Source organism: Humulus lupulus, chromosome 1 (assembly GCF_963169125.1).
Source record: "Humulus lupulus chromosome 1, drHumLupu1.1, whole genome shotgun sequence".
Taxonomy (NCBI): domain Eukaryota; kingdom Viridiplantae; phylum Streptophyta; class Magnoliopsida; order Rosales; family Cannabaceae; genus Humulus; species Humulus lupulus.
The window spans coordinates 9434694-9461661 of record NC_084793.1 but is presented as its reverse complement, the minus strand read 5'-3'; the positions used below and the strand labels follow the sequence as shown (position 1 = coordinate 9461661).

General features: G+C 38.8%; 2 protein-coding genes and 3 non-coding genes across 5 annotated transcripts; 3 read left to right on the top strand and 2 right to left on the bottom strand.

Annotated features, from left to right (window-relative positions):
• Nucleotides 1-26: 26 nt before the first annotated feature.
• LOC133813353 (small nucleolar RNA Z102/R77) lies at nucleotides 27-109 on the top strand. The gene has a single exon (XR_009884374.1). It is a non-coding gene; the product is annotated as a small nucleolar RNA Z102/R77 (small nucleolar RNA).
• Nucleotides 110-194: 85 nt separating this feature from the next.
• On the top strand, nucleotides 195-284 carry LOC133813352 (small nucleolar RNA Z102/R77). Its single transcript, XR_009884373.1, has one exon. It is a non-coding gene; the product is annotated as a small nucleolar RNA Z102/R77 (small nucleolar RNA).
• A 123-nt stretch (nucleotides 285-407) lies between these two features.
• LOC133813351 (small nucleolar RNA Z102/R77) lies at nucleotides 408-496 on the top strand. The gene has a single exon (XR_009884372.1). It is a non-coding gene; the product is annotated as a small nucleolar RNA Z102/R77 (small nucleolar RNA).
• Nucleotides 497-667: 171 nt separating this feature from the next.
• Nucleotides 668-3816, bottom strand: LOC133834406 (1-aminocyclopropane-1-carboxylate oxidase homolog 1-like). Its single transcript, XM_062264050.1, has 4 exons — nucleotides 3754-3816; nucleotides 2720-3240; nucleotides 1016-1337; nucleotides 668-928 (listed from the first exon to the last, which is right to left on the bottom strand). Exons 1-4 carry the CDS (start codon nucleotides 3814-3816, stop codon nucleotides 668-670), a joined length of 1167 nt encoding a protein of 388 aa, XP_062120034.1.
• Nucleotides 3817-23923: 20107 nt separating this feature from the next.
• Nucleotides 23924-26305, bottom strand: LOC133834327 (uncharacterized). The gene is made up of 2 exons (XM_062263942.1): nucleotides 25976-26305; nucleotides 23924-25927 (listed from the first exon to the last, which is right to left on the bottom strand). The coding sequence occupies exons 1-2, from the start codon at nucleotides 26303-26305 to the stop codon at nucleotides 23924-23926; spliced, it is 2334 nt and encodes a 777-aa protein (XP_062119926.1).
• Nucleotides 26306-26968: the final 663 nt, after the last annotated feature.

The following is a 26968-nucleotide window of genomic DNA, read 5'->3' as shown; positions in this document are numbered from 1 at the left end:
TCTTTTGTATTTTTTTTATGCGTGGAGAATGAGATGATGACTATTATTTCCCTATTGGTTTGATTGCCGCAATGATGGCACAATCAGTATTAGCTCTAGCTGATCGCTCTCCTTTCGATTTCATTTTGTTCATCTGTTTTTAAGCTTTTGATTAGATTTTTTCAACAATAATTGTTTCATAAAATGGTTATTGAGAATGAGATGATGACTTGGATTTTTGTTTCCCTATTGGTTTGATTCGCCAGAATGATGGCTTCAAATGTATTGGCTCTAGCTGATCATTCTCTTTGTGATTTTATTTTTAATTTTCCTGAGATTTTTTTTTCCTGAGATTTTTGTGCTTGAAATATTTTTTAATGGTGTGGTAATGTACTGTATTATGAGGAAATGGGCAAAATGGTATTTGAGAATGGGATGATGACTTGGATTATGTTTCCCTATTGGTTTGATTTGCCAGAATGATGGCTTCAAATGTATTAGCTCTAGCTGATCATTCTCACCTGTATTATAAGCCCAATTTTTCGAAAAAAAAAGAGAGATTTAAATAACCCATTGAAAAGTGCATTTTATTACATAACAAGTGTTCAACAAGAGATTATTTCAAGTACACAATAGATGAAGTACCATACCCTACCCAAAATACATATATCAAACCTTGGGACAAATTTCATTTATTGATCTTAAGATGAGGAAGGGCCGAGTTGCCATAGACCCTTTTGTCCTTGGATCTGTAATATGTAACATACTCACCAAAAGTGGTATCCCTATTAATGGGTGGATTCTCATCAGATAGTAGCTCTTTTATTGGTCCAAATTGTAGATCGTTATTTGCTGCACCAAAGAAAGTAGCAACAGATATTCTAGGCTCTGTGGCTCGAGTAGCCAGAACTCTGTGCTCTACACTCTTGAACTTGTCATTGCTAATAATCTACACAATCAGAAAATTAAAATGAAAAAAATTGGAGTAAAATGGACTAATTTTTTGATTTTAAACAAAGAAATAGTAATAGATTACCTGCATGAAGTCTCCCATGTTGACCACCAAAGCACCCTTAACTGGTGGAACGTTGACCCAATGGTTTTGATGATCGACTTGGAGGCCACCTTGATTGTCTTGAAGAAGTAAAGTTAGAAAGGACATGTCTGAATGTTTCGTTGCCCCAATAGTCAAATCTGGTTCTGGGCAAATCGGGTAATAGTGGCCGAGTATGGACGCTGATTTCAAGCACCCTATGCTTGTCAAGTAATCACTCCTTAGCCCCAGTGCTTCCGATAGCACTTCTGATATCATGTCTCGTACACTACTCATCCTTTTGAAAAACTCTTCTATTTCTTCTCTGCAATTTGTTTTTATTCCACCAATTGATGCATTGCAATGCTAACGTCAAAATTGGGTAGTCTAAACCGATATAATAAAAAGGGAACAGACATACTCGGTGTCGGTGCCAACTACTTTCTAATTTAAGTAGTGTTGGTTGGGTAGCAATACTCAAATTTTGGAGAGACATATGAACGGATTATATTTAGGAATGACAATGGTGAGCTTTTCAATCTCCATTCTCATACTTAGTTAATCATATAATCATGCCCATCTAAACAACATATGGCGCAAGTAGAGATAATGCGGATATTAAATAACATCAAGATAGTCCGTAGTCCGTGACAGACTCACAGAGTCCATTGGGGGCTCCCCCACTCAAAATTTGTTTTATCAAATTTTTAGTAATTATTCACTAAATACTGATTAGTCCCACTAAAATAGATATAAATACTTAAAATAACATGATAAATTTTTATTTGTGTTGATACCTATTAATATATATATATATATATATTTTTAAGCTCTCACTAAATACAAATTTTGGGTCGGTCACTAAAGATAGTGTAGGTTATTAAAGCATTAACTATGGTTATTCTCAATCCGGTCATTTTTCATATTTCATCATTTTTTTCTGTCCTATTATGATCAAATAACGAATTTTATCATGTATTACCGTGGAGTTCTCCGGTGCACCACAAAAAGGGGCCCCTGGTGTACCCAAAAAGGTGCACATCGGCGTACTCCTCTCTTATTTTTGGTATTCGATGATTTTCGGCACGAATTATTTTTTATAACTATATATACTAGTTATTTAGAATATTTGACAAATTTTTAAGAAATTTTAAATAATTTACTATACTGAAAACGAGGTTTAAATATATTTCTTTTCATGCTCATAAACAAATAATCTTACATGTAACAAACTATTTTAACATTGTTTTCGACACTCTAAATTATTTAAAATTTTTAAAAAATTTGTAAATGTTCTAAATAACTAAAATATACACAATCATAAAAAAAAAAAAAATTACGTCGAAAATCATCCAAGTATCGAAACACAAGAGGGTGCACTGGAGAAGCCCCTTAGTATATGAGTCTTGCTATTTGACACCTTAAGGTGCTCAACAATACATGAGATGACACTTTATGTTGGTTAGCGATACCTCACAATATTTGTCAAATTCAAGTGTGTAAGACTCGATAGTGGATTGCACCAATATAAGTATGACACATTTTTGTAGTGTTGGGCACGGCACCAGTGGTGCCCCTTATTATATTGCCATCTCTAATTATTTTAGGATATTTTAATAAAAAAAATATAAAAAATACAGGTGAAAAAAAAGAGATAAAAAAAAAAGTAATTTATCCGAAATGATAGTGACATGAGAAGGAAAATACCTACAAACATGAGGCAATGCATCGAAATTTTCATGGTTTTGTTTGAATCTGCAAGTGAAGCTATCCCTCCAATCCGTCGGAGTAGATGCTTTCAGGTCACCGTTACTGTAATAGATCGCCGGCCGAGAAAAGTCCTTGGAGTACCACCCCTTCTTGTACTCATGAGGCTGCTCGTGAAATCGTCGAACACCTTGGAGTATCTCCTCCAAAATGTTAATTGGAATCCCATGATTGATTATCTTAAAGAAACCCCACGTTTCAGCAGCTCCTGTAATGCCCTCCACGATCTCCTTTCTCCTTTCTCTGCCACCATCGATGCCTTGGAGATCAATTAGTGGGACCTCAAAAGATGGTGAGACCTTAAAATCATCAGGTGGGTGGATGAAGATTCTTGGAATCTTTGTTATCCCTGAGTCGACCAAGCCTTTGACACCTGCTTTCGAGTCCTCGAACTGTTTCACTTCTTTCTCTCGCTCGCTGTACTCCACAGTAGCTTCCATGTTCGAAATGGTGTGGTTTGGCTTGGATCAAGTTTAAGGCCATGGTACTTTATATAATTCACTCTATGTGATGAGTCAACCCTTTTGTTTGCGTTGTACTCGTGATCAGTTGATTAATAATATTAAGTCGACATTGTCATGTTTGTTTTGTTTATTGGGGTGAGAATCATGTGCAATTATGCAAAATTTAATATTATCAAATCGTGACAATACTGTTGATAGTTGAATTAGCTCTAAAAAGAAACAAAATTATACTCTTAGAATTAAAATTGCAAAGAGTCCTCCCAAAGTAATTATTGGATTCGTCACAAAGTACTTTGTGACTGGTCAAGTGTTTGTGACAATGTCAGAATTAATTAGTAGTATGAGTAAGTCAAAAGGAAGGTATGATGACAGAAGAAATAATTACAGCCAATTACGTTCTTAGGGAGAAATGGAATGTTATTATTGTCGCCAAAAGTGACATGTGAGGCGGAATTGTGAAGAATTAACCAAGCATATGGAAGCAATGAGAAACTAAGAATGCAAAGAGACTTTAGATTCCACTAATGTTGTTGATGCAAGTTTTGAGAGTGATATTGATGTTCTTTCTGTCATAACTGATGGACATTTTCTCTTTCTCTTCGTTGGACTCTAGTTGTTCATTCCACATGTGCTCATATAAGGAGTAATTTGATAATTACAAGGCATATGATGGTAGTATTGTTTTGATGGATAATGATTCTATAGCTATAAAGTTGTTGGAACAAAAATTGTGAATGTGAAGATGTTTGATGGTCTTGTGAAAATATTGACTAATAATGTAAGACATGTTCCTATATTGAGGAGGAGCTTAATCTCTCTAGGAGCCGGGACACTTTAGGATGTGACTATTCTGCGAAAGATGGTGTAATGAGTATTAAGAAATGTAATTTGATAGTCATGAAGGGTTAACAAGAGCAGGATTTGCATAATCTAGTTAGGAAGACTATTTTAGGTAGAGTTGTGATGGTAGAACCAAGTCACAAAAGGTAATCATCTAATGTTGTTATAGTGAAAGAATGCAAAAAGGTGGTGAAGACTTTAACTACAGCCACATGTTGTTTGAAGAAAGTTGACAACAACTCCTATAAGAGGAGTGAGAGATTGAAGAATGTGAAGACAAGTGCTTAAGTGAAGTTTGATGAGAGTATGAACTCGATGCATGTTTACTCTTATTGATGATTTGGGTTGCAAGTTTAGACAATTTGAGTCAAGGTGGAGATTGTTAAGTGTTTAAATCAAATTAATTATGATTTTTATTTATAGAGTTTTTAATTTTGGATAATTACCAATTTGTGTAAAATGAGTGTCCTGTTGCCCAAGATGTTTTGTTGCCTAAATTTTATAACTCTACAAATATATTATGTGTGTGTGTGAGAGAGAGAGAGAGAGAGGCTTTTGAAGAGAGTGGTGAGAGTGAGTTTGAAGAGTGAGAAGCAAATGATATAATGAGTTTTCTTAATCGATAGATTGAGAGAGTTTGAGTATATGCAATATTGAAATTTGAAGTGAAGTAGATTTCTCTTTGTGAGTTTTTGATAGTTTTACCAAACTGAGTAAATTTATTTGCTTCTTTATTGTTTCACATGCGTTTGGAAAGTTTGTCTTTTTTCCCAACATCGTGAACTATCACTACTATTTTCATCATCTTCCTTCTCATGTTTTTTAACAGACAAAATTGGAGCCTCTCTTCCTTCTTTTTCTGTTTTCTTGCATTTAATCTATTTGCCGCTGTGGAGGTTGGTTTCTTTGATATGGTTGTGCTCTCCCTTTGGTCTTCTATAGTGTCTTAAACAATGGCACGATTTTTAATTGCTACGACTCATATAATCTTTTAGTTTTGAAGATAGACGTCTCAAGCATTCAAAGAGGAGGTATAATCATTTTTAAGAGAAAGTGCTTTACAATAGACTCAAATTTGTTTTCCTTCATTTTTTGTTATTTGCAATTAAATGTGATATGTTTTTGTATTGGTATATATTTATTATAATACCACGTTTGTTTATGACTAGTAGATTTTATCTACATGGCATTTTTCTAAAATATTGCTATACGTATGTTAATCTTAAAATTGTCACACGTTTTATTGTTATTATATTTTGAGGAAATTACATACCTCTTTTTTCACTTTTTTACAAAAATACGGGAGTTAACTTTTCCCAAAATATATGTTTTTTTTTTAAAGTTAATTACATGTGATTAATTTTCCAATATTTTTGTATGAATATAAAATAATGTCATATAATTTAGTTGAGTATTTTTAGTTTTTTACTACTTTTAGCATAATTTTGTTATTTCAAACCAATTTTTAAGTTTAAATTATAATTTCATATATTTTTTTTATGTTTTTTATATTTTATATTACATAATTGTTTTATTTTTATTTTATATTTTTATATTTTTAATTTTATTTTTGGACTTATTATGCTTATATATTTTTTACCACATGTATCCTTTTTTTCTATTTTTATAGTTTTTGAAATTTTTTTGGGAGTAAATACTCATTTAGTATTTTGTGTTTTATCAAAATACAAACTCGGTACTTTCTATTTCTCATAATTATCAATCGATATCATCTGTTTGCAAAAACTACATAATTTGGTACCCTCCGCGTGTTTAAATTTATAATATTCCCAAATTACCCCTCATTTTAGTGATTTATTTGATTTTCAATTATTTTATTATTTTTAAATGATTTAAATATATTTTCAGAATCCATAAAATAAATTATATGTTTAATTAAAACTAATTAATAAAAAACAAAAGAAAAATGGAATTAAAAATTAAAAATTTTATTAATTAACTATAAATAAATCTAAATTTAATTTAATTAATGAAAAAATCCATATTACACCCAATCTCACCCTCATTTTAGTGATTTATTTAATTTTTAAATGATTTAAATATATTTTCAGAATTCATAAAATAAAATAAATGTTTAATTAAAACTTTAAAATAATTTTTAATAAAAAAAATTATTTTTAAAATAAATTTAATTAATTAAAAACAAAAAAATGGACTTAAATTTTTTTTAAAAAAAACTAATTAAAATCTTATTAATTAACTTCAAATAAACTTACATTTTAATGTAATTAATGAAAAAATATATTTCACTCAATCTGACCCTCACCATCTAAGTTCCTCACCCTCCAATCTCACCTATAGTTTTTTGTTTCAAAGTTGGACTAATTTGTTAATTAAATTAAAATTTTGATTTATTTAAAGTTACTTAGTAAGATTTTAATTAGTTTTTTAATTTCTTAATTTCATTTTATTAATTAATTAAATTTATTTTAAAATAATTTTGTTTATTAAAATTATTTTAAATTTTTAATTAAACATTTATTTTATTTTATAAATTCTGAAAATATCTTTAAATTATTTAAAAATAATAAAACAATTTAAAATCAAATAAATCATTAAAAGGAGGGGTAATATGAGAATATTATAGATTTAAACGCACGGATGGAACCAAACTATGTTTTTTTTTTGCAAACAGAGGGTATCGATTGATAATTATCAAAAATAGAAGGTATCAAGTTTATATTTCGATAAAACACAGGGTACCAAATGAGAATTTACCATTTTTTAATCATTTTTTTGCTTCCTTTTTATTACTCTATGTATTATTTTTTCTAATTTTTTTAGTTTATATAATTTTTTATAATTTATTATATTTGTTACACCCAGATTTCGAGACCTGAGATTGTGACCTCGAAACTGGATTCGTCAGGTGTGAGCTCATGATAGCTAAAATACATATTCGTAATCTAGACGCCAAACCCTCGAAGCAGGTGACAACCTCGAAGATAGGTAGCCTTGAAGTCCTTGTAAGCTCGAAAGACGGAACATCGGAGTATATCCATTGTCGGGTAGCCTCGGATCAAGTGGCCCGAGCTTGGCATGGATGTGAGCCCGAAATAAGGCGGCCTTGGTGGTATTTACCCACTCCAAGCTGGTCTTGGGGAAAGAAATACAACTCGTAATTTACTCAAAGACCTAGACTGGCGTGATGCTGATTGATGACCTCGAACGGCTTAGTGAGTCACCTGAGGAGACGCAGTCTATGCATTCAAGAGATATTTATTGTTGTAACATCCCTACAATAAAGGGATATTAACTAGCCGGTTATACGCCCCTTGGTCTTCAGGGGATGTTTCCTTGTATATAGGAGTTACAAACTTTAAAGTAATTAAATTTATTAATTTACAGAATAACTTCCCGAAACGTGTGGGAGTGGATTCTGAGATCTCCTCTATAAATAGAGATGTCATGTACCTTTGTAAATGACCGAAATTTTGTGATCTTGAGAGAATCTCTGGAGAATTCATTCCTGAAGGATTTTCCAGAAATTTCCTAAGTCCTAATAAAAAAGACCCGTGGACTAGGCAGAATTAACTGCTGAACCACGTAAAAAACTCTCATTATTTTACTGTATTATTCTTCTTGGCCATAGTTTTTACTGTTTACGTGCTCTACATTTTAAGTTGACGAAAAACGGCGTCAACAATATTGCACCTATTATTATTGTTATATTATATAATTATTTTATTTTATATTTTAATTTAATTTTTGGTCTTACTCTCTTTACAATTTATTTTTCTTTTTTTTTTTACTATGCAAATTCTTTTTTCCAATTTTTTAGACTCATTGTTTTTCACTTTTTTTTTAGATTATGTATTCATTTAGAATCATTTTTTAGTTTTGTACTATACGTTATATTTTTTAGGTTTGGGTTAGGTATCTTTTTATTTATTTTTTATATTTTCTATTTTCATTTTTTATCTTTTATTTCTTCATCTTTTATTTTTTTTTTAATGGGTGGAAGTAGAAACAACGGAGTTGGAGAGGTTGTTCGGTCCATCAATGAGAAAGTTGGGTCTTCTAGTAATGTAAATATAGTTTTAGCTCTTGATAATGATGTAAAGATGAAGTTGTATGAGCTTTACAAGATTGATATGCAAGGGCCTTGCTTGGATCCCCAACCGATGACATTGAATTTTTTTGCAAGAGCGAAATAGCTAAATATCATCAACTTTAATCTTATAAAGCATGAATGTACACCTTTATAGAAGAAAAAAAACACATAGATTATTCAAAAGATTATACATAAGCCTTTTGATAGTAATGAACTCTTTTGAAAGTTCTTCCGAGGAGCAATATTTTGTGTTTTATTAACATATGTACAATATCATTCAAGTTGACAGATCATTTGATGAGTTTTTAGCTAACAACATGAATGAGTATGTAGGATGTTATCTAGTTATGTAGCTAAAATATATAAAGCTAAATTTAAGTAAGTGGTAAACAGTTACCACATAGTATAGGTAATTGGCTACCCCTAAGATAGTAACAAGTTATCTTGAAGGGAACCGGTTACGATTAATATAGGTAATTAGTTATCCCTAAGATAATAACAAGTTATCTTGATGGTAACTGTTACTTGTAATATAGGTAATTGGTTACCCCTAACATAGTAACAAGTTATCCCATTTGGAACCAGTTACTTATAATATATGTAATTGGTTACCACTAAGATAATAACAAGTTACATTGATTGGAACATCCTAATAATTTGGAAAAAAAAAATATGATATAAAAATGTTAAAGGTAATCTATTAGATAACCAGTTACTTAACGTAACATTAAAAAAAATCATGATTTGAAAAAAGAAAAAAAAAACAATACAAAAGAAGGGCTTAAAAAATTAATAGAATAAAAACAAGTATAATAATAAATAATAAATTAACTATGTAATATTAAAATATATATGAAAGAAAAAAGAAAAAAATGAAGGAAAAAAAAGAAAATTGAAGGAGAAAACAATAAGTAGAAAAATGATAAAAGAAAAAATGGAAGTGAAAAAAAGATGAAGGAAAAAAATGAGAAAAAAGAAGAAGGGAGAAATGAAAAAAAAAATATGAAGGAAAAAAATGAAAAAAAAAATAAGATGAAGGAGAAAGTAAATAAAAATGGGATAAAAAAGACAAAAATGGATATTTACCCCTAAACGATCCCGGTTCCGAGCTCCTAGCGATAACCTAGTCACAACCATAATATAGAATTCTGTCAATAACGAGTAAACACAGACTTCTGGACCGAGTCCTAGCCTCCGAGACATCGAATCCTACTAAACCGGGTAGTAGGATTGATCCTGAGTCTTTAGGTTTGAGTTCCCGCACTCAAAACCTCCCCAAGACCCAAAATCCCTTAAGCGTTGCGGCCCCCAACCATTTAAGTCGCGACCCGCTCAAGTCAAAGGCCCGAGCCTCCTTCCTGCCTGCACTAGCGTCGTAGCGCGCCTTATCAGGCACCGCAGCCCAAATAGCCCAACAGCCATTTCATCTTCTTCGTCTAACTTGAGCCATGGCGCCCAAGAACAGGGTTGCGGCTCGACTTAGAACTCAGCCTTTTTTCTCCGTCTTTCCCATATCAATTCCCTCCATAAACCTATCTAAACATATTCAAATCTAAAAAACAAAGTTCCCAATCAACTCAACAGCCTAAAACCCAAGTTTCAAACAATTAAAAAACTCATCAAAACGTAAATTCCAATTCAAAACTTAAGAAACTTAAGGAAACAAAAACTCAAAAATTCAAAGCTTAAATTACCTCTGATAATGTCATTTTTCTGCTAAGTCCTCTAGCTAACAAGCTTCTAATCTTTCCTAGAATCGTTCTGACTCTAACCTTGCTTGAATCCGAGCCCTAAAACTCAAGTTTCCTTCGAAAATGCTAACGAACGTCAAAGAGAGAGCGGGAGAGAGATAAATAGAGAGAGAGAGAGAGAGAGAGAAAGTGTTTTGAACGTACTTTTCTTCTGTCAGATTACTTCGAGCATAAGTAACCTTAAGCAAATCCCAATGTTCGGGGTACCCCATATGTAATGCCCCAAATTTCCTAATGAGGTTTAAGACCTTGATTAGGAGGCCAGGAGGGCCATAATTTATTTATTATAGTATTTAATGATTATATGCATGTTTACATGGATTATATTATTATATGATGGTGAATGCACGCATATGGGCTCATATATTAATTATGAGGGTAATTTAGTAATTTGGCCACTGTGGGCGTAATTGTATATTTTGGGTGTGTGATTGTGATTAATTAATATAGCCACATTATAAGGTGGATTGGTTCGAACTAGTCGACATGAGACGATCATGAGATGTAAGTGTTCGGTCTAGTCATAACGGGTTTAAGTTCGGGGCTCGAGGTGAGTCTCGGGTTGAATTTAATGATTAGAGCATTACCGGGAACTAAAGGGTAATGGGATATGATTTATTGGTATTTGGGAATATTGAAAATAGCGAGAATTGGAGAGCGTTAATTATAATTAACGGTATAGGTTGGAAATGACGAATTTACCCTTGGGAGTGTTTAGAAGCTTTTAAATTGGCCTAGGGGCATTATGGTCTTTTGACCTTAAAGATTTATATCAGCTTTTGGGGTTTGGAAAGATGTGGAAACAGAACAAAAACAGAGCCTATCTTCATCACTTCTCCTTCTCTCCCGTACAAGGTTCCTCCTTCACTTTTCTTTGATTTTTGAGAGCCCAAATTGAGGTGTTGAGCTAGGGGATTAAAAGTAGCAGCTAGGGAACTTGTCTCAGCCATTAAAGAGGATTCAAATCGTGTTGGAGGTAAGCTTCAACCATTAGTTTCTGGTTCGTACTCTGTTTTGAGTTTTAGTTTTTAACTTGTGAATCACTTGTAGAAAGTTTGAATTAATGGAAGTTTGGGTGATGTTTACTTTGGGTTTTGATGAGGGGGAGTTATGGGTGATGTTTAGAGGTTTAATTGATTGTTTGGAGAAGGTTTGGAACTGGTTTGAAGGGTTGGTTCCAAGGGAAAACGCAGGGGAGAGTTGGCTGGTGCGTGCTGGTTTCTTGGCTGATTTGCGAAATGAGCCGCGGCCTGTCTATGGTGTGTCGCGGCCTGTGTTGGCTCTAAAGGTGAAAATGGCTCTGTCAGGAGGGTGAGCCGCGGCATGGCTGTGGTGAGCCGCGACCCATCAGGGCAGATTTGACCGAAATTGTGTTTTTAGCCTAGGGATGTCTACCATAGGCCTCGAGGTTGGTCCTAGTACCCGGTTAAGTGGGGATTGATGTCCCGGAGGCTAGATATTGATTTGGGAACTTAAGTTGATCATTTTTATTGATGATACCTTATATTTGGTTATGACTAGGTGACCGCTAAAGGACTAAAAGTTGATCGTTCTCAAGGGTCGTTCTTTAAATCGTTCTAGCTCGACTTTGAGGTAAGAAAACTGCACCCTGTGTACATGAGACATGCATGGCTATTATTGATGCATGTTGGTTGATTACTATGTATGATATGCATGGCTATTATTGATGCATGTTGGTTGATTATTATGTATGACATGCATGACTATTCTTGATGCATGTTGGTTGACTATTAAATGTGACATGCATGGCTGTTATTGGTGCGTGTTGGTTTGCTGGATATATGGTGTATGATGCATTAGAAACATGTGATTGGGACATGCTTTATATACTGAGTATGATATTGTTCAGAGCTTGAGCCTCTGTGTTTATGCATGACCCTAAAAGCACTAATACCTGTTTAGTAAGCATGCTAAGTGCCTTGTTTACGGATATGGAACATGAGATATATGATTGGTGGCATGTCTTACTTGTGGATGACACTGACTAGTTAGGGACCGACTCTAAATTTGAGAATCATGCATTGAATGGCTCTATGGCATTAATGCCAGACCGACCCTAAGGTCGAAGAACTTATAAGTGCTTGCCTGGTCTATGACCAGATGTTTATGGCCAAGGTATATGACCCCGGTGACTGTTTGTCACACGGCCAAGGGACGTTGTCCATGGCACGACTCTAGAGTCGGGAGGAAGGTTATGTTGGTGACCATTCGCCATGCACCTATCCTAATCAAACCTATGAAAGGATCACTTATCAGTTAAGCCCTGGTGACCCTATCGTCACATGGCTAGAAGGAGCGATGCTCATTATTGTGACTTTTGGCTATTGTCACCTATTTGCTTGGACTGATAGTCCTGAATGGTTATTATGATTGTTGTTGATACTATATCATACTTTATTGTGTTTTCTTGCTGGGCTTTGGCTCACGGGTGCTACGTGGTGCAGGTAAAGGCAAGAGGAAGCTGGACCATCCTTGAGTTGGAGAGCTTAGGTGATGACGTGTACATATGCAGCTGCTCGTCCGCCACGGCTGAGGTTTAAAGTGGAACTAGGGTTGAACCCTGTTTTGCCGCTTAGAACGGCCTGTTGTAAATATTTTCTGTAATAAACTCTGAAACTTTATTTTCGGGATCCCAATGTATATATTAAACGTTCTAGTGAGACGTTACCTCCTAACCAAAGCTTTTAATCCCTAAACCGCTAATCATACTTAGATCACGATTTTGGCCAAATGACTCGATTAGCGAGTTTAGCACTGTTTACAAGGCACACCGTAACGGTTCCAGGAGTTGGGGCGTTACACCATAAATGTCCCCAATGATAAAATAGTCACAATCCCCATAATTCCCTCCTAATCTTATTAACTCCAAATATATCGTCAAATATTTATTCTCATTACCCAATAACCTGGTAATGTACTAAATACCCAATATACCCATTGACTCACCCCGAGTCAACTATTGATCTCGTTGTGACTTTCCCGTTAACTTGCTCTCTAGGATCGCCTCATGCTGAGTAACCCAAATATATCATATATATGTCAAATATACTCATAACGGGCCAAATTACGAAAATTACCCTTCTGATAAGAAACGGGCCACATGCATATTTAATACACATAAACATGCATATAAAGTCATATTATAATATAACTCACATAATCATGCAGTGATACACATATCACATAAGCACATAATTTTCATAATTTGCCATCCCGGCCCCCTAATCAAGGCCCTAAGCCTTATTAGGTAATTTGAGACGCTACATAGAGGGCTAAGGTTGAAGTATCCAATGAATCATACATAACAAGGAAGACCCTAAGGAGACCAATAAGAAGGAAAAAAAATTAAGGGTCCCGGGTGGTCGGCCTATGATTGGGCCAACCACCCTAGATTTTGGGTCCTTGGAAATCGCACAAGGAGTGTAGTGGTTGGCCTATGCTAAGGTTTGGGCCGACCACCAAGGCCTGGGAACCCTGGAAATTGCCCAGAGCATGGGAAATGCTGCCTAGGCTTGGATTTGCAACCTTGGAAATCGTCTATGCTTGGATCTGAAACCCTAGAAATCGCCCAAGCTAAGGAAAACGTAAGGGTGGTTGGCCTACATACCTTTAAACCCTAAAGTATCACGCAAAAAGAAACAAGGATCAAGCCAATCTTTGATTGAAAATAGGTTTTTTTATTCAAACAAGCCAGTTGTTTAAATCAAAATAGAGCAAAGCAAGGAAATTTAGACAGATTCATCAAAGACGTAAAGATTGGGAGAAGAATACTTACCCAAGAGAAGATACGCAGAGTTGGAGAATTTCACACCTCAGAATTTCCCTGAATGAGGCGCATGGGTCAGGGATTTGATGAGTGAGTCCCTACTTATATCCTCTCAGGCTAACCATATTTTTAGGAATTCAAATTCCTTGAAAAATATCTTATATTTTTAGGAATTCAAATTTCTTGAAAAATATTTTGTATTTTTAGGAATTAATATCCTCAAAAAATATATTATATTTTTATGAATTCAAAATTCCTTGAAAATTACATTATATTTTTAGGAAATTAATTTTCCTTGAAAATTTTGATTACTTTTAGGAGTTACAATTTTCCTTGAAAAATATTATCGTTTTTAAGAATTAAAAATATTCGTAGAAAAACATATTATGTTTTTAGGAGTCGAATTCTTTGAAAAATGTAGTTAATTTTAGGATCAGAATCCTTGAAAAATATGTGCTGATAAAATTATCGATAGTTGATAAAGTACTACGTAATGTCCCGAGGGATTTTGCTGTTAAATTACTACTACGATATGTTTCTCAGGCCAGATCAAGTTTACCGTAATGTTGGACACGATACGATAAACTTGCGGGGCAAATGTTATCCCTCAAAACTCAAGAGATGACGTGGTGAATGAGAAAGCAACACGTGGCATAACAAGTCATGGAACAAATGTCAAAGTATTGAAAAAACCGATGAACAAAGATGGATAGGTCCATGACCTATATGAAGTTGACCAGGCCTAAACCCCCTTGGGGTGGTCGGCCTGGCCCTAGCCCCTTAGGGGTGGTCGGCCTGACCCCAACCCCTAGGGGTGGTTGACCTAGCATGCCTAAGAATCGCATGGGGTGCTCGGCCTAAACTCCCAAATGCACTTCGCTAGATAAAGTTCATGCTCATTCATGCTGAAATCAACAGGCCTAGCACCTCGAAGATCAATAGGCCTAGCACCCGAAAGGGTCATCGGGCCTAGCACCCAAGCTCTAAAGGATCATCGAGCCTAGCACCTAAGTCTCATAGACCAACCAAGACTTAGCATTTTCTTGAATGTTTCAATTGTGCATGGTCAACCACGATCCAGAGAAACGACGAGAAGACCCTTGATCTCATAATCATGGGAAGGTGGACATGTATCTCCACTCCCAATGATCGTGTACCAAATCACGATCCCTAGTATTGCTACTCATGTAACAACCCCTGGGTACTATAAATAAAGGACCCAGGGCTTCATTTGGGGGGATGGATTTTTTGGGAAGAAAAATGATTTTTTTTTTGAAGAAAAATTTCTAATATAATTTTATAACTAACAAAATAAAAAATAAAATGATAAAAATAATATTTAGAGTATTTAAAATAGATTTTATTTTTTAAAAAATATATATATTTAATAATTTAAGTATGATTTGGACCAATAGAAGTTGTCCTCGATCAACTTCATTTGAGAGGCTCTATATCCCGTTTGGCTGGCCAATCCGGTGTTGGTCCCAAAATCGAATGTAACGTGGAGAACTTGCATCGACTTTACCGATCTTAACAAGGCCTGTTCGAAAGATTGCTTCCCTCTGCCCCGAATCGACCAGATGGTAGAAGCTACATCCGAGCACGAGATATTGAGTTTCATGGATGCTGTAACGCCCTAATTACTCCAAGACCGTTACTGTGATCTTTGAATTGTGCTTAACTCGCTAATCGAGTTCTTTGGTTATAAACGTGCATCTAGGTGTTATTAATAGGTTAAGGTGAAAAACCAATCAAAAGGAAATGATACATTTTATTTAAAACATAAACTGTTCATGGGCCCAGAAAAACGTTTACAAGTTATTTACGATACCAAATGATCATTATAGTGTAAAATTTACAACCCGCCGACCTAAGAGGAAAAAATAGGGTAAACCACCTAGTTCCTCTGAGAAACTCCTTGGCCGTGGTGGTCAAGTGGCCGCATATGTACACATCGCCACCTAAGCTCTCCACTCAAGGCTAGGTGAGATTTTCTTTCCCTTTACCTGCACCACATAGCACCCATGAGCCAAAGCCCAGCAAGAAAACTCAATACTGCATATATATAATATCAAACAATGATCATGATAATCATCCAGGACTTATAGTCCTAAACTGATGAGTGACAAATGTATAAGTCACTGTAAAGGTGATTTCCTACAATTGATTAGATGGGCACCAGCAACCTGTCAAAAACAAAGAGAAGAGAGACAAGAGTTCAATTGGGAGCACCGGTGGGGTGTCAGCCAAAGGGACTCCGACGCTCAAGTCAGTCGGGTTATAATGAGAGCTAATAGAAAGCAATAAAATTAAGATATAAATAATCGAAATAATGATGGATGGAGGAGTCGTAAAATGGTCAGAGTGACGGTGGCGATGACGGAGGGGTCAAGCGACTAGGTCAGGTCCAATTAGACTGACTAATTAGTCTTGCTTGACTCGATTGCTCAGAAATAGAGTAGCCTTCGTTTCAATTAGAGAGTAAAGAAAATTCAGTGATTATCTGATGCCTTTTCTCAACCTCTGATGGTCTTATTTATTGTCCTCCTTTTCGTTCCGTCCTCCTCCGTCTTTCTGATTCGTTTGACTCGCTCCAAGTGGTTTCGTTCTGAGATTCTTGGCGAACGTGATGGGAGCCTTGACTGTTTCAAGGTCCCTGGCTGACTGAGTGTATCCGAATTCAGGTCCGGGTATGGTTTTGGGTATTTGGATGGTACTTTGTATATGCGAGCCTATTTTACATGGGCTTGGGACTTATTGGCTAGTTAGATAGCTTATTGGGCTGACTAACTGCTTGTTGGACTATTATTTATCAAGTATACAGATTTTGTCCACTACAGTTTGTCCCTCACTCTTTGGTATAGAATTCATTCTTTATCAAAGAGTAAAAACGAAATTAATTCTATCAGAATTTATTCATCTTCCCAATAGTTAGAGAAAATTGTTAGAATATGCCTTGACTCAATTTACCCCCGAAAGGTGTACGTGGTTTAAATTGTTTCCCGGACCCATGTCCGAATGTCCGAGTACGTGGCCTTATGCGGTCACGTCACGTGCATGTGGCCGAGTGTCCGGTTGGCTGTGGGTGCAGGCAGACCTCGCTGGCCGAGTGACACGCACTCTCGCACGGCTGGTTGTCCGAGCGTCCGAGAGGTTTGACGCGCGCGCTGGCTGACTGATTGTCCGAGTGGGCGATTGACTGTGGATGAATGCAAGCCTCGCTGGCCGAGTGACACGAACTCTCGCGCAGCTGGATGTCCGAGCGGCCGATAGGTTTGTTGACGCGCGCGACTGGCTGACCGGTTGTCCGAGCGGCCAAGGGGCCTACTGATGCGCGCGGGCCTAGTTGGCTAGTTGTCCGAGTTGCCGAGGGACTTGCTGATGCGCGCGGGCCTTGGCCAAGTGGCATGTGCCCGTGAGTTAGGTAGTCCGATTGTCCGGTCAATATGTTTACTAGCCAGGTATATACACGGCCAGGTGGTCGATTGTTCGAATGCCTTGCGGACTAGAGTGCATATTGTTTGGTACGAACTGTGCGCATGAGGGGAGCCAGGTTCGATTGGAGCTCATAAATTTTATCAATCTTTATATGATTTTTCCTGGGTTTATATTTTACTAAGTATGTCCAAACCCAAAGATGCTTTTGTGTGAATTTGTTTGTAGGTGTACTATTTTCCCCATTGGATGGTTGACACTTGTCATCCATCCAAGGTCCCTTTGAGCCTATAAAAGTGAGCATTGTTTACAAGCTTTTCACATTTGGTGGAGCATTTGGTGGGGCTTGTCTTAAAGGCTTGGAGGAAAGCTCTCTAGAGGTTGGTTTCCTTTTCCTTTCTTTCTTTGAAAATTCTTATGTCATTCTTCGTGTTCTTCTTTGATCTTCAAGTTGTTTTGTATGGGTTGTAGTTGTAACTTTAGTTTGATTCACTTTTTACTACCGTTTGCATTTGATCTTTGTTGATAGTAGGAACATGTTTTTTTACTGTTTTCCATGTATTATGATAGTTTTGCCTTTATGAGTACATTCTCTTAGGACGAGTGACCCTATGTCCGACCGTCTAGATGGTTAGATGAGAACTAGTTGTCTGTCTGTCTTTCTGTTAGTCAATAACTTTTTGATCTATATTGTCTTGCTATCTGGTAGGCCGATAATGTTTATAATTACTTTTACGTCCACTCGAACTTAGATAGTGCATTTGTTCTAGGTGGTCTTTCGAGCATGTCATCAAGTAATCGAGGCAGTCTTGCTGGGTCTTCTGGTAGGATGACCTGTTCATCTAGTGATGATGGTAGCTGCACCAATCCCAATATTCCTATTGGCGTGGTCGGCATTGGTGTGGATAGTGATGGGCCTATAGTTGGTGGTCTCTCTAGTCGCATGCTTCTGGGTTATAACCCGAAGTCAAAGATTACTTTAGAGGATTTGCCTCGGCTTCATCGGGCTTACGATATACCTAGTTATGGTAGTCTGCATGCCCCATCTAGTGGCGAGCGGGCTAATTGGAATTTACCTGGCTGGGTGTGCATGTATGAGCTTCCTTTCAAGGAAGGGTTCAAATTCTCTTCCTAGGTTAGTGAAAGAAGTATGTGAGTATCATACTGTATCACCCAGCCAGCTGATGCCGAATGTCTGGCGTGTCCTGATGGCCATGGAAGTTTTTAGTGAGAAACATGGCATTGAGTTTATTGTCGAAGAGGCATTACTTGCATACTCTTTAAAGGAGCATCATACGGAAAAGGGTAGATACCAATTCTTGTCTCAGTCGAAGAGTTCCCTTATTGTAGATCTGAAAGATTGTGACAAACGTTGGAAGGATCGATATTTTTTTGTTTCTCATAATGTGTTGGGGTTGCCGGCTGACTGTAAGATTCCTCATGCATGGTCTTCAGCCAGTGAGTGCTTGCGTGTGATGAAATGAGTAATTTCTTTTTGTAGTTTTTGCTGACATTCTCCTGACTGGTTGTTTTGTTTAATTTGTAGGCAAAGTGAACATCCTGTTTTCCTGGGTGTGTCGAGGAGCTCAAGGAAGGGTTGATCGATTTGCTGAGTTTCGAGAAGAAGATCGTAGGTGGCAAGCGATCTTGTCTGAGGAGAATCTTCGTGGTAGCTCTTTGTGGAGTCAGGTTCCTCGTCATCCTGAAGGTATTACCCTTCCTACGAGTCGTATTCAATATCGCATTATACTTATCACACGAAGTCTTGAGATTTTGGGGTATGAATCGTCTTTGCTGACTGAATTGACGCCAGGCGAACGGAATTTTGCAGATCTTCTTATGGCTGGAGAAACGTTTCGTCTAAATCTGACAGGCTCTGGGGCTATGGAACGCCTACGAGCACATAACAAGCAGGAAATTGCATCTTCAAGTGCTGAGAAGGATGTTGTCAATGAAGTTCCTCCTCCTCTTCCTCTTCCTACTGCTAGAAAGACTCAGAAGAACAAGAAGAAGCGGACTTCTCCAACTGATTCGTCTGACTGGTTTGCTGAGAAGATAGAGCTTTCTTTTCCGTCATCTACCTCAGCACATTCTGAGTTTGGTCCTCACCTTGAGGAGGTTAATAAGCTACTATGGCCCAAGGACAAAGACAGGTTTGATCAGCTTGGATCAAAGTCATCGCTTTCTGCTTCCATTTCCCACGTCTTTCAGGTTTGTCTGATTTGTCAATTTTATTTCATAATGATGGGTAGTTAGACTGATTGATTGATTGATTGTTTTGTTATTGTTTTTCTTTATCATGTCAGAGTATGCAAGGCCTTATGTGGGCAAATGAAAAGGTTCAAGAACTGGAAAAACAAGTGAAAACATTGAAGAGTCAAAATGTTGATCTGTGGTCTGAGGTCAAGGGATTGAAGACTTGTAAAAAAGACCTTGAGAAACTTAATGGGGATCTCAAGACCCAATTGGATGCCAAGGAGCTAGATGCTAGTCGACTACAACCTACTTTGGATACCTTGGTCAATGTTCGAACCAAGGTTGATACGTTAGAAGGTCGTTTGACTGATATTGCCTTAGAGGCCGAGATTCAGTGTCGTGGTCAGATGGCGATTGACTTTCGTGATGGGAAGACTGATTCCTGGAATGTAACTCAGTTTATAGCTGATTATGAAGAACTGAAACAAATGAGGGTTGAAGAGGCTATTCAAGCTAACAATCTGGCTGTCTCCTTTGGAGACATGACTACAGGCGATCTTGGGCAGGAGGATTGATTTCTGACCCTTGCTTGATTTACTATTTCTTTGTTGTAGAAGCCTTTTCTTCTGTTTTTTATATGTTCTTTATGATTGCACAAACTTTTTATAAGTTTTTATAAGTTGCTGTTTGTATGTTGTTGTAATTTCTTTCTAACAAGATTATGTCAGTAGTAGTCAGTCTAAACTGAATGGTTGATATGGCAGGCTGGCAGTCTTGATGGTTATGAGACAATCTTGTATTTTGGCTCAAAGTAATCTTGTATCCTACATATTTTTCTTTATATTAAAATGACTAGAAGTATTATCTTACTTTTCATATTAACCTTGTCCGGATGACCGACTGGGTGGCCGATTGTCTTGGTTAATCATCTCATTCACCATGGTTTTCTGGCTGATGATATACTCTATCTTTGTCCCCAGTCTAAGTGTAATATACTTGGAATTTTAGACTTAGACTATTGGTTTTCTTTTTTGTGTTAACTCGGGCGTTTGTCCTCAGATAAATTATAGTCAGGCTAGTTCACTTTCTTGACTAACTTGTTGGACGCCCAATCTTAGGTAAAAAGAAAACATTGTACGTAATTTGGGACTGCACTCCATAGAGCTGCCTACATACCCTTGTCAGGGATCAAGCCCAAATGTAGTTCTGACACTTCCTACATGATAGTGTCAGTATGTTGCTTGAATGAAGATCCCGTGAGATCAATGATGAAAGAAAATGAAAGAAGACTGGGTTGAGTTAAAAGTGATACTGTTTTAAGTGGACAGCGTTCCAGCTGCTGTTGATTTCACGTCCATCTTTAGTTTGTAACTTGTATGCTCCATGTCTGACTACCTTTGTGATCAGGTAGGGACCTTCCCATGTCGGGGCGAGCTTACCTGCTCCCGCTTCTTTAGTGTTCTGTAAGACTCTTCGTAGAACCCAATCTCCCACTTTGAATGTCCGAGTGCGGATGTTCTTGTTGTAATGTCTGGCTATGCTCTGTTGATAGGCCGAGACTCTTAAGAGGGCTTTGTCCCTTCTTTCGTCGGTGGTGTCGAGTTCATGGCACATGTTTTCCCAATTTTCTTCGTCTGTCGTCAGGTCATATCTGGTTGTCGGAACTTCGCTCTCAGTAGGGATGACTGCCTCCATCCCGTAAGCCAGTGAGAATGGTGTCTCCCCTGTCGCAGTCCTGGCTGTGGTTCGATAGGACCATAGGACTCCTGGCAACTCGTCAGCCCATCTTCCCTTAGCTTTTTCAAGGCGCTTCTTGATGTTGTTCATGATGGTCTTGTTGGATGACTCTGCTTGTCCATTTGCTTGGGGATATTTTGGTGTGGAGAAGCTGAGCTTGATGTTCCAGAATTTGCAGAAGTCTTGGAAGTCGAAACTGATGAATTGAGAGCCATTGTCTGTCACAATTTCTTTTGTTACTCCGTACCTACAGATCACATTCTTCCAAATGAAACCCTTTACTTCTTTGTCTCGGACTTGGTGGAATAAGTCTGCTTCGATCCACTTGCTGAAGTAGTCGGTCACTGTAAGCATGTACATTTTCTGTCCTGGTGCGGTTGGAAGCTTGCCTACTATATCCATCCCCCATTTCATGAATGGCCAAGGGGATGTGATTGAGATGAGACGCTCCGGAGGTTGGTGGGATATTTGAGCGAACCGTTGGCATTTGTCGCATCTTCTTGCATAGTCAGAGGAATCAGCTCGCATAGTTGGCCAGTAGTAGCCTTGTGTTAGGGCACGGTGCGCCAAGCTTCGTCCTCCAGAGTGGTTGCTGCACTCTCCTTCATGCAACTCAGCCAGTACGTATTTGGCCTCTGCAGGGTTAATGCTTTTCAAATATGGACCAGAAAATGAACGTTTATAGAGTTTACCTCGTATAATAGTGAAGCGGGCTGACTGAGCCTTGACCCGATGTGCTTCGTTCTTATCTTCGGGAAGAATGTCCTGTTCCAAGTACTCGACTATTGGAGTCATCCATGTTCGGTTGTTGGAGATGTCATTAACTTGCTCTTCTTCATCTTTCCAGACAGCTGGCCATTGGAGATATATTACAGGTATTGTCTTGGGGTCGGTTGTCTAGATGGAGGATCCAAGGTTTGCTAATGCATCTGCATGACTGTTCTCCCCTCTTGGTACTTGGTTGATAGTGAACTCGTCGAAGACTGACTGCAACTCTTTAATCTTGTTGAGGTAGGCTGTCATTTTGTTATCTCGGGCCTGATAGCTACCTTGCATTTGGTTGACTACCAATTGAGAATCACTGAAGACCACGATCTTTTTTACTCCCATGTCTTTGGTTAGTCCGAGTCCAGCTATCATTGCTTCGTATTCAGCTTCATTGTTGGTAGCTTTGAACCCACATCGGACTGCTTAATCGATTACATCACCTTGGGGTGAAGTCAGGACGAGTCCGAGTCCACTTCCTCCGGTGTTACTTGAGCCGTCTACTTGCAACTTCCAGATTCTGACTGACTGTCCCTCGGTCAGACAACAAAGTTCTTTTTCTGCCTGCACATGCATGTTAGGTGTAAAATCTGCAATGAAGTCAGCTAATACTTGAGATTTGAGGGAAGTTCGTGGCCTGTATGTTACTTCGTACTCGCTGAGTTCTACCGCCCACTTGGTCAGTCTGCCTGATAGTTCTGGTTTGTGGAGGATTGTTTTGAGTGGAAAGGTGGTCAAGACCGTTATTGGATGGCACTGGAAGTATGGGCGTAACTTCCTTGCTGCGTGGATGAGTGCTAGTGCAAGCTTCTCCAGCTGGCTATATCAGGTTTCTGCATTAAGCAAAGCTTTGCTTACATAGTAGACTGGAGACTGCTTGCCTTCCTCTTCCCGGACTAGGACTGCGCTAATTGCTGTCTCGGATACTGCTAGATAGATGAATAATGTCTCATTGTCTTTTGGCTTTGAGAGGAGAGGCGGGCTGGTCAGGTACTGTTTTAGCTGGCCCAATGCCTCTTCACATTCAGCTGTCCACTCAAAGGTTTTTTATTTCCTTAGTGTGTTAAAGAAGAGGTGACATCGTTTTGAAGACTTTGAGATGAATCGGCTGAGTGCTGCAATGCGTCCAGTTAATTTATGTACATCTTTTATGCATGTTGGGGAAGGAATCCTTTGGATTGACTCTATCTGTGCTGGATTTGCCTCTATTTCCCTTTGGGTTACTAGGTACCCAAGGAACTTTCCTGCAGTCATACCAAAAGAACATTTAGTGGGATTCAGTTTCATATTATATTTCCTAAGAATGTCAAAAGATTTTTTTAAATGGCTGATATGGTCCTTTGCAATGAGGGATTTGACGAGCATGTCGTCAATGTAGACTTCCATCGTCTTCCCTAGTAAGCCGACAAACATCTTGTTGACTAGTCTCTGATATGTTGCTCCTACGTTCTTCAATCTGAATGGCATGACCTTGTAGCATAATATGCCTAAGTTGGTCATGAAGGCTGTCTTTTCCTGGTCGTCTGGATGCATCAGGATCTGGTTGTATCCTGAGTATGCATCCATGAAGCTTAGGAGTTCATGACCGGCTGTGGCATCTACTAGCATGTCTATGTGTGGTAATGGGAATGAGTCTTTTGGACACGCCTTGTTGAGGTCTGTGAAGCAATGCAAACTCGCCATTTGCCATTCTTTTTTTTTACGATGACAACGTTAGCCAACCAGTCGGGATAATGCACCTCCCTCACGAACCCATTATCAATAAGCTTTTGAACTTCTTCGTTAATGGCTTTGTTCCTTTCAGGGACAAATTTTCTTCTTTTTTGCTTCCTTGGTGGGTAGTCTGGATCAACTTGCAATTTATGGACAATTATTCCGGGGTCAATTCCAGTCATGTCCGCATGGGACCAAGCAAAACAATCATAATGGGCAGATAAAAAATTAATGAGTTTAGTTCTGATGTCAGGGTCTAATCGTGATCCGATTTGGACTTTGTGATCTGGATAGTCCGGATGTATCTGGACTTCGTCCAACTCCTCCATGTCTAGTTGGTTCATCTGGGAGTCAGTCAGTCAGTCAGTCTTCCTGTAATTGCTATAACTGAGAGGGTTTGGCCTTCATGTTAGTCTGGTAACATGCTGTCGAATCTTTCTGTTGGCCTTTAATTTCTTTTACTCCCCATTTAGTTGGGAACCTTAGGACTTGGTGGTATGTTGAAGGGACTGCCTCCATTTCATGTATCCATGGTCGACCTAGTATCACGTTGTAAGCAGACGGAGAGTCTACTACCAGAAATCTTGTGCATAGATTGACTCCTTCGGCATAGACAGGTAGCTCGATCTCTCCTAGTGTGTTCTTTTGTTCTCCACTGAAACCGATGAGGATTGTAGTCTTCTTTATAATCTTTGATTCATCTATCCCCATTTCCCTGAGAGCACTTAAAAATAAAATGTTAGCTGAACTACCATTATTAATAAGTATACGTTTAGTAAGACAATTAGCAATGTAAAGTGCAATGACAAGAGCATCATGATGTGGGTTGAGGAGTCTGGTTGACTCTGTTGTTGAGAAACTGATGGTTTGAGCTGGTAGGTTGATGGTATTCTTCTCTGTCTCGCTGGACTCTCCTTTGATCCAGTTGGTCTGCCTGGCATGTCTTTTGGCTGCTGAATGGGTGACTCCGCTTACCTCAGAGCCACCAGTTATTACGTTCACCGTCCGTTCATGAGTAGGTGGCTTCGGCGGGGTTACTTCTCTTCGGACGACTGACCTGTCTGCCTCCTGCTGGAATGTTCTTTTGCCTTTGTCTGTAAGTAAGTCAGTCAGGTGACCACGTTTTAATAGGTTGGATACTTCAAGTCTTAAGGCAATGCACTCATCCGTTCGGTGACCGTGGTCATTGTGGAATTCACACCATTTTGCTTTGTCTCGCTGGTCAGACGGAGTCCTCATCCTTTCCGGCCATTTCACTTTGTCTCCGAGTCCTTTCAGTACGCCAACGACTTCGGCTGGTGAAATTGAAAGATTGTACTCTGGTATCTTTGGTCCATCTCGCAGACGTGTCTCGGACGACCGGTTGTACTCCCTCCTTCTGTTCTCTGATCTGTTGGGATACGGGTATGGCTCGGATCGTCTATCACTCTGCCGTCTGCCTGCCCTTGAGTCTCTTCGGGTGTCTTTCCTTGGAGAAGAGTGATAATAGTTAGCTTCATCCTCCTCCCACTTGATCTGTGCCCAGGCTTTGGCGAGAACGCCTTCCATCGTCTTGCAAGGATACTTGGTAAGTTCTTTGTATAGGTCTGAGTCGTAGCGGAGTCCTTTGCAGAAGGCTGAGATGGCTGTGTCCTGATTACAATGGGTTATAGAAACCTTCTCTTTGTTGAAGCGGCCTACGTACTCTCGTAAGGGCTCACCTCGTCGTTGAACTATGATGTAGAGGTCTTCTGCAGACTTTTCAAGTTTCCTGCTACTATCAAACTGCTCAACAAAAGTGTCAGTCAATTGTGCAAAAGTAGAAATAGAATTATTGGGTAAATTAGTATACCACTGGAGGGCTGGTCCAATCAGACTAGAACCAAACCCCTTACACATGCATGCCTCCCTCATATCGCGTGGGATGGCAATGGTGAACATCCTCTGCCTATACTGTGCGATGTGATCATCCGGGTCAGACGTCCCGTCAAACATCTTCATATTCGGGAAGTTGAACTTCTTTGGCATTTCCACTAGTGCAATGTCGTCTACGAATGGAGAGTCTGCATAACAGCTTGCTGCACTCTTCTTAATCGGAGCCGGAATTCCAGGAATCCGTTGAATGAGCGCCTCCATCTCAGCTAACTTTCGAGCCAACTCAGGATCTTGGATTGGAAATGAGCTTGTGGTCGCTTGGCGGATTGGCTCGCTCATGACTGGGTGATTCAATCCGATTGCCTGCTGCTCAAGTATATTCTGACCAGCTCCAATGATGGTCTGGCTGGCTCCAATGGTAGGCTGACTAGCACTTGGAACTTGCTGCTGTCCGGGTCCAGTGGCTGGCTGCCTGGCTCCTGGAATCTGTTGCTGTCCAGCTGCACCGGCTGGCTGGCTGACTCCTGGAATCTGCTATGATCCGGCCGCAGATGAATGTCCATGTTCAGTCATGGTTACCTGTTCGCCTGTATTGACAACATAATTTTGAATGTTAGACATGGTGGGTGGAGTTTGATAATTCCTTACCGAGGGTGATGGAACTGTCTGATTCGGTCCATCACTGTTAGAGATAGGAGTGAGGTCTCCCAGAGGTTGCATAGGGCTGACTGGGCCTCGGAAGCGGGATGGCTGAGCCTTGGTGGCTTGAGAGGACATGGCCTCCACTCGTACGAGCAGGTCAGCATTCTCAGCTTCGAGCTTCCTCATTTTCTCGCATTCTTCATTCATCTGGGCAGTAAGAGCAGCGAGTTGAGCAGACAGATCGAGTGTCTCAGTCACGTCTGACATGGCTCTCAAGTGAACTTCTTGATCTCTTTGACGATCGTCTGATTGCTAGGGCCCCACAGTGGGCGCCAAATTGTAGAGGTGATTTCCTACAATTGATTAGATGGGCACCAGCAACCTGTCAAGAACAAAGAAAAGAGAGACGAGAGTTCAATTGGGAGCACCGGTGGGGTGTCAGCCAAAGGGACTCCGACGCTCAAGTCAGTCGGGTTGTAATGAGAGCTAATAGAAAGCAATAAAATTAAGATATAAATAATCAAAATAATGATGGATGGAGGAGTGGTAAAATGGTCAGAGTGACGGTGGCGATGACGGAGGGGTCAAGCGACTAGGTCAGGTCCAATTAGACTGACTAATTAGTCTTGCTTGACTCGATTGCTCAGAAATAGAGTAGCCTTCGTTTCAATTAGAGAGTAAAGAAAATTCAGTGATTATCTGATGCCTTTTCTCAACCTCTGATGGTCTTATTTATTGTCCTCCTTTTCGTTCCGTCCTCCTCCGTCTTTCTGATTCGTTTGACTCGCTCCAAGTGGTTTCGTTCCGAGATTCTTGGCGAATGTGATGGGAGCCTTGACTGTTTCAAGGTCCCTGGCTGACTGAGTGTATCCGAATTCGGGTCCGGGTATGGTTTTGGGTATTTGGATGGTACTTTGTATATGCGAGCCT

Excerpts from the sequence above, each read along its gene's own strand:
- LOC133834406 (XM_062264050.1), bottom strand. The coding sequence starts at position 3,816 with ATGACAGAAAGAACATCAATATCACTCTCAAAACTTGCATCAACAACA. Across the intron at positions 3,241-3,753 it reads CAACATTAGTGGAATCTAAA|CCAAACCACACCATTTCGAA; the intron begins GTCTCTTTGCAT and ends ACTTGATCCAAG. Across the intron at positions 1,338-2,719 it reads GCATTGCCTCATGTTTGTAG|AGAAGAAATAGAAGAGTTTT; the intron begins GTATTTTCCTTC and ends AACAAATTGCAG.
- LOC133834327 (XM_062263942.1), bottom strand. The coding sequence starts at position 26,305 with ATGTCAGACGTGACTGAGACACTCGATCTGTCTGCTCAACTCGCTGCT. Across the intron at positions 25,928-25,975 it reads TTGTCAATACAGGCGAACAG|ATTCCAGGAGTCAGCCAGCC; the intron begins GTAACCATGACT and ends GGATCATAGCAG.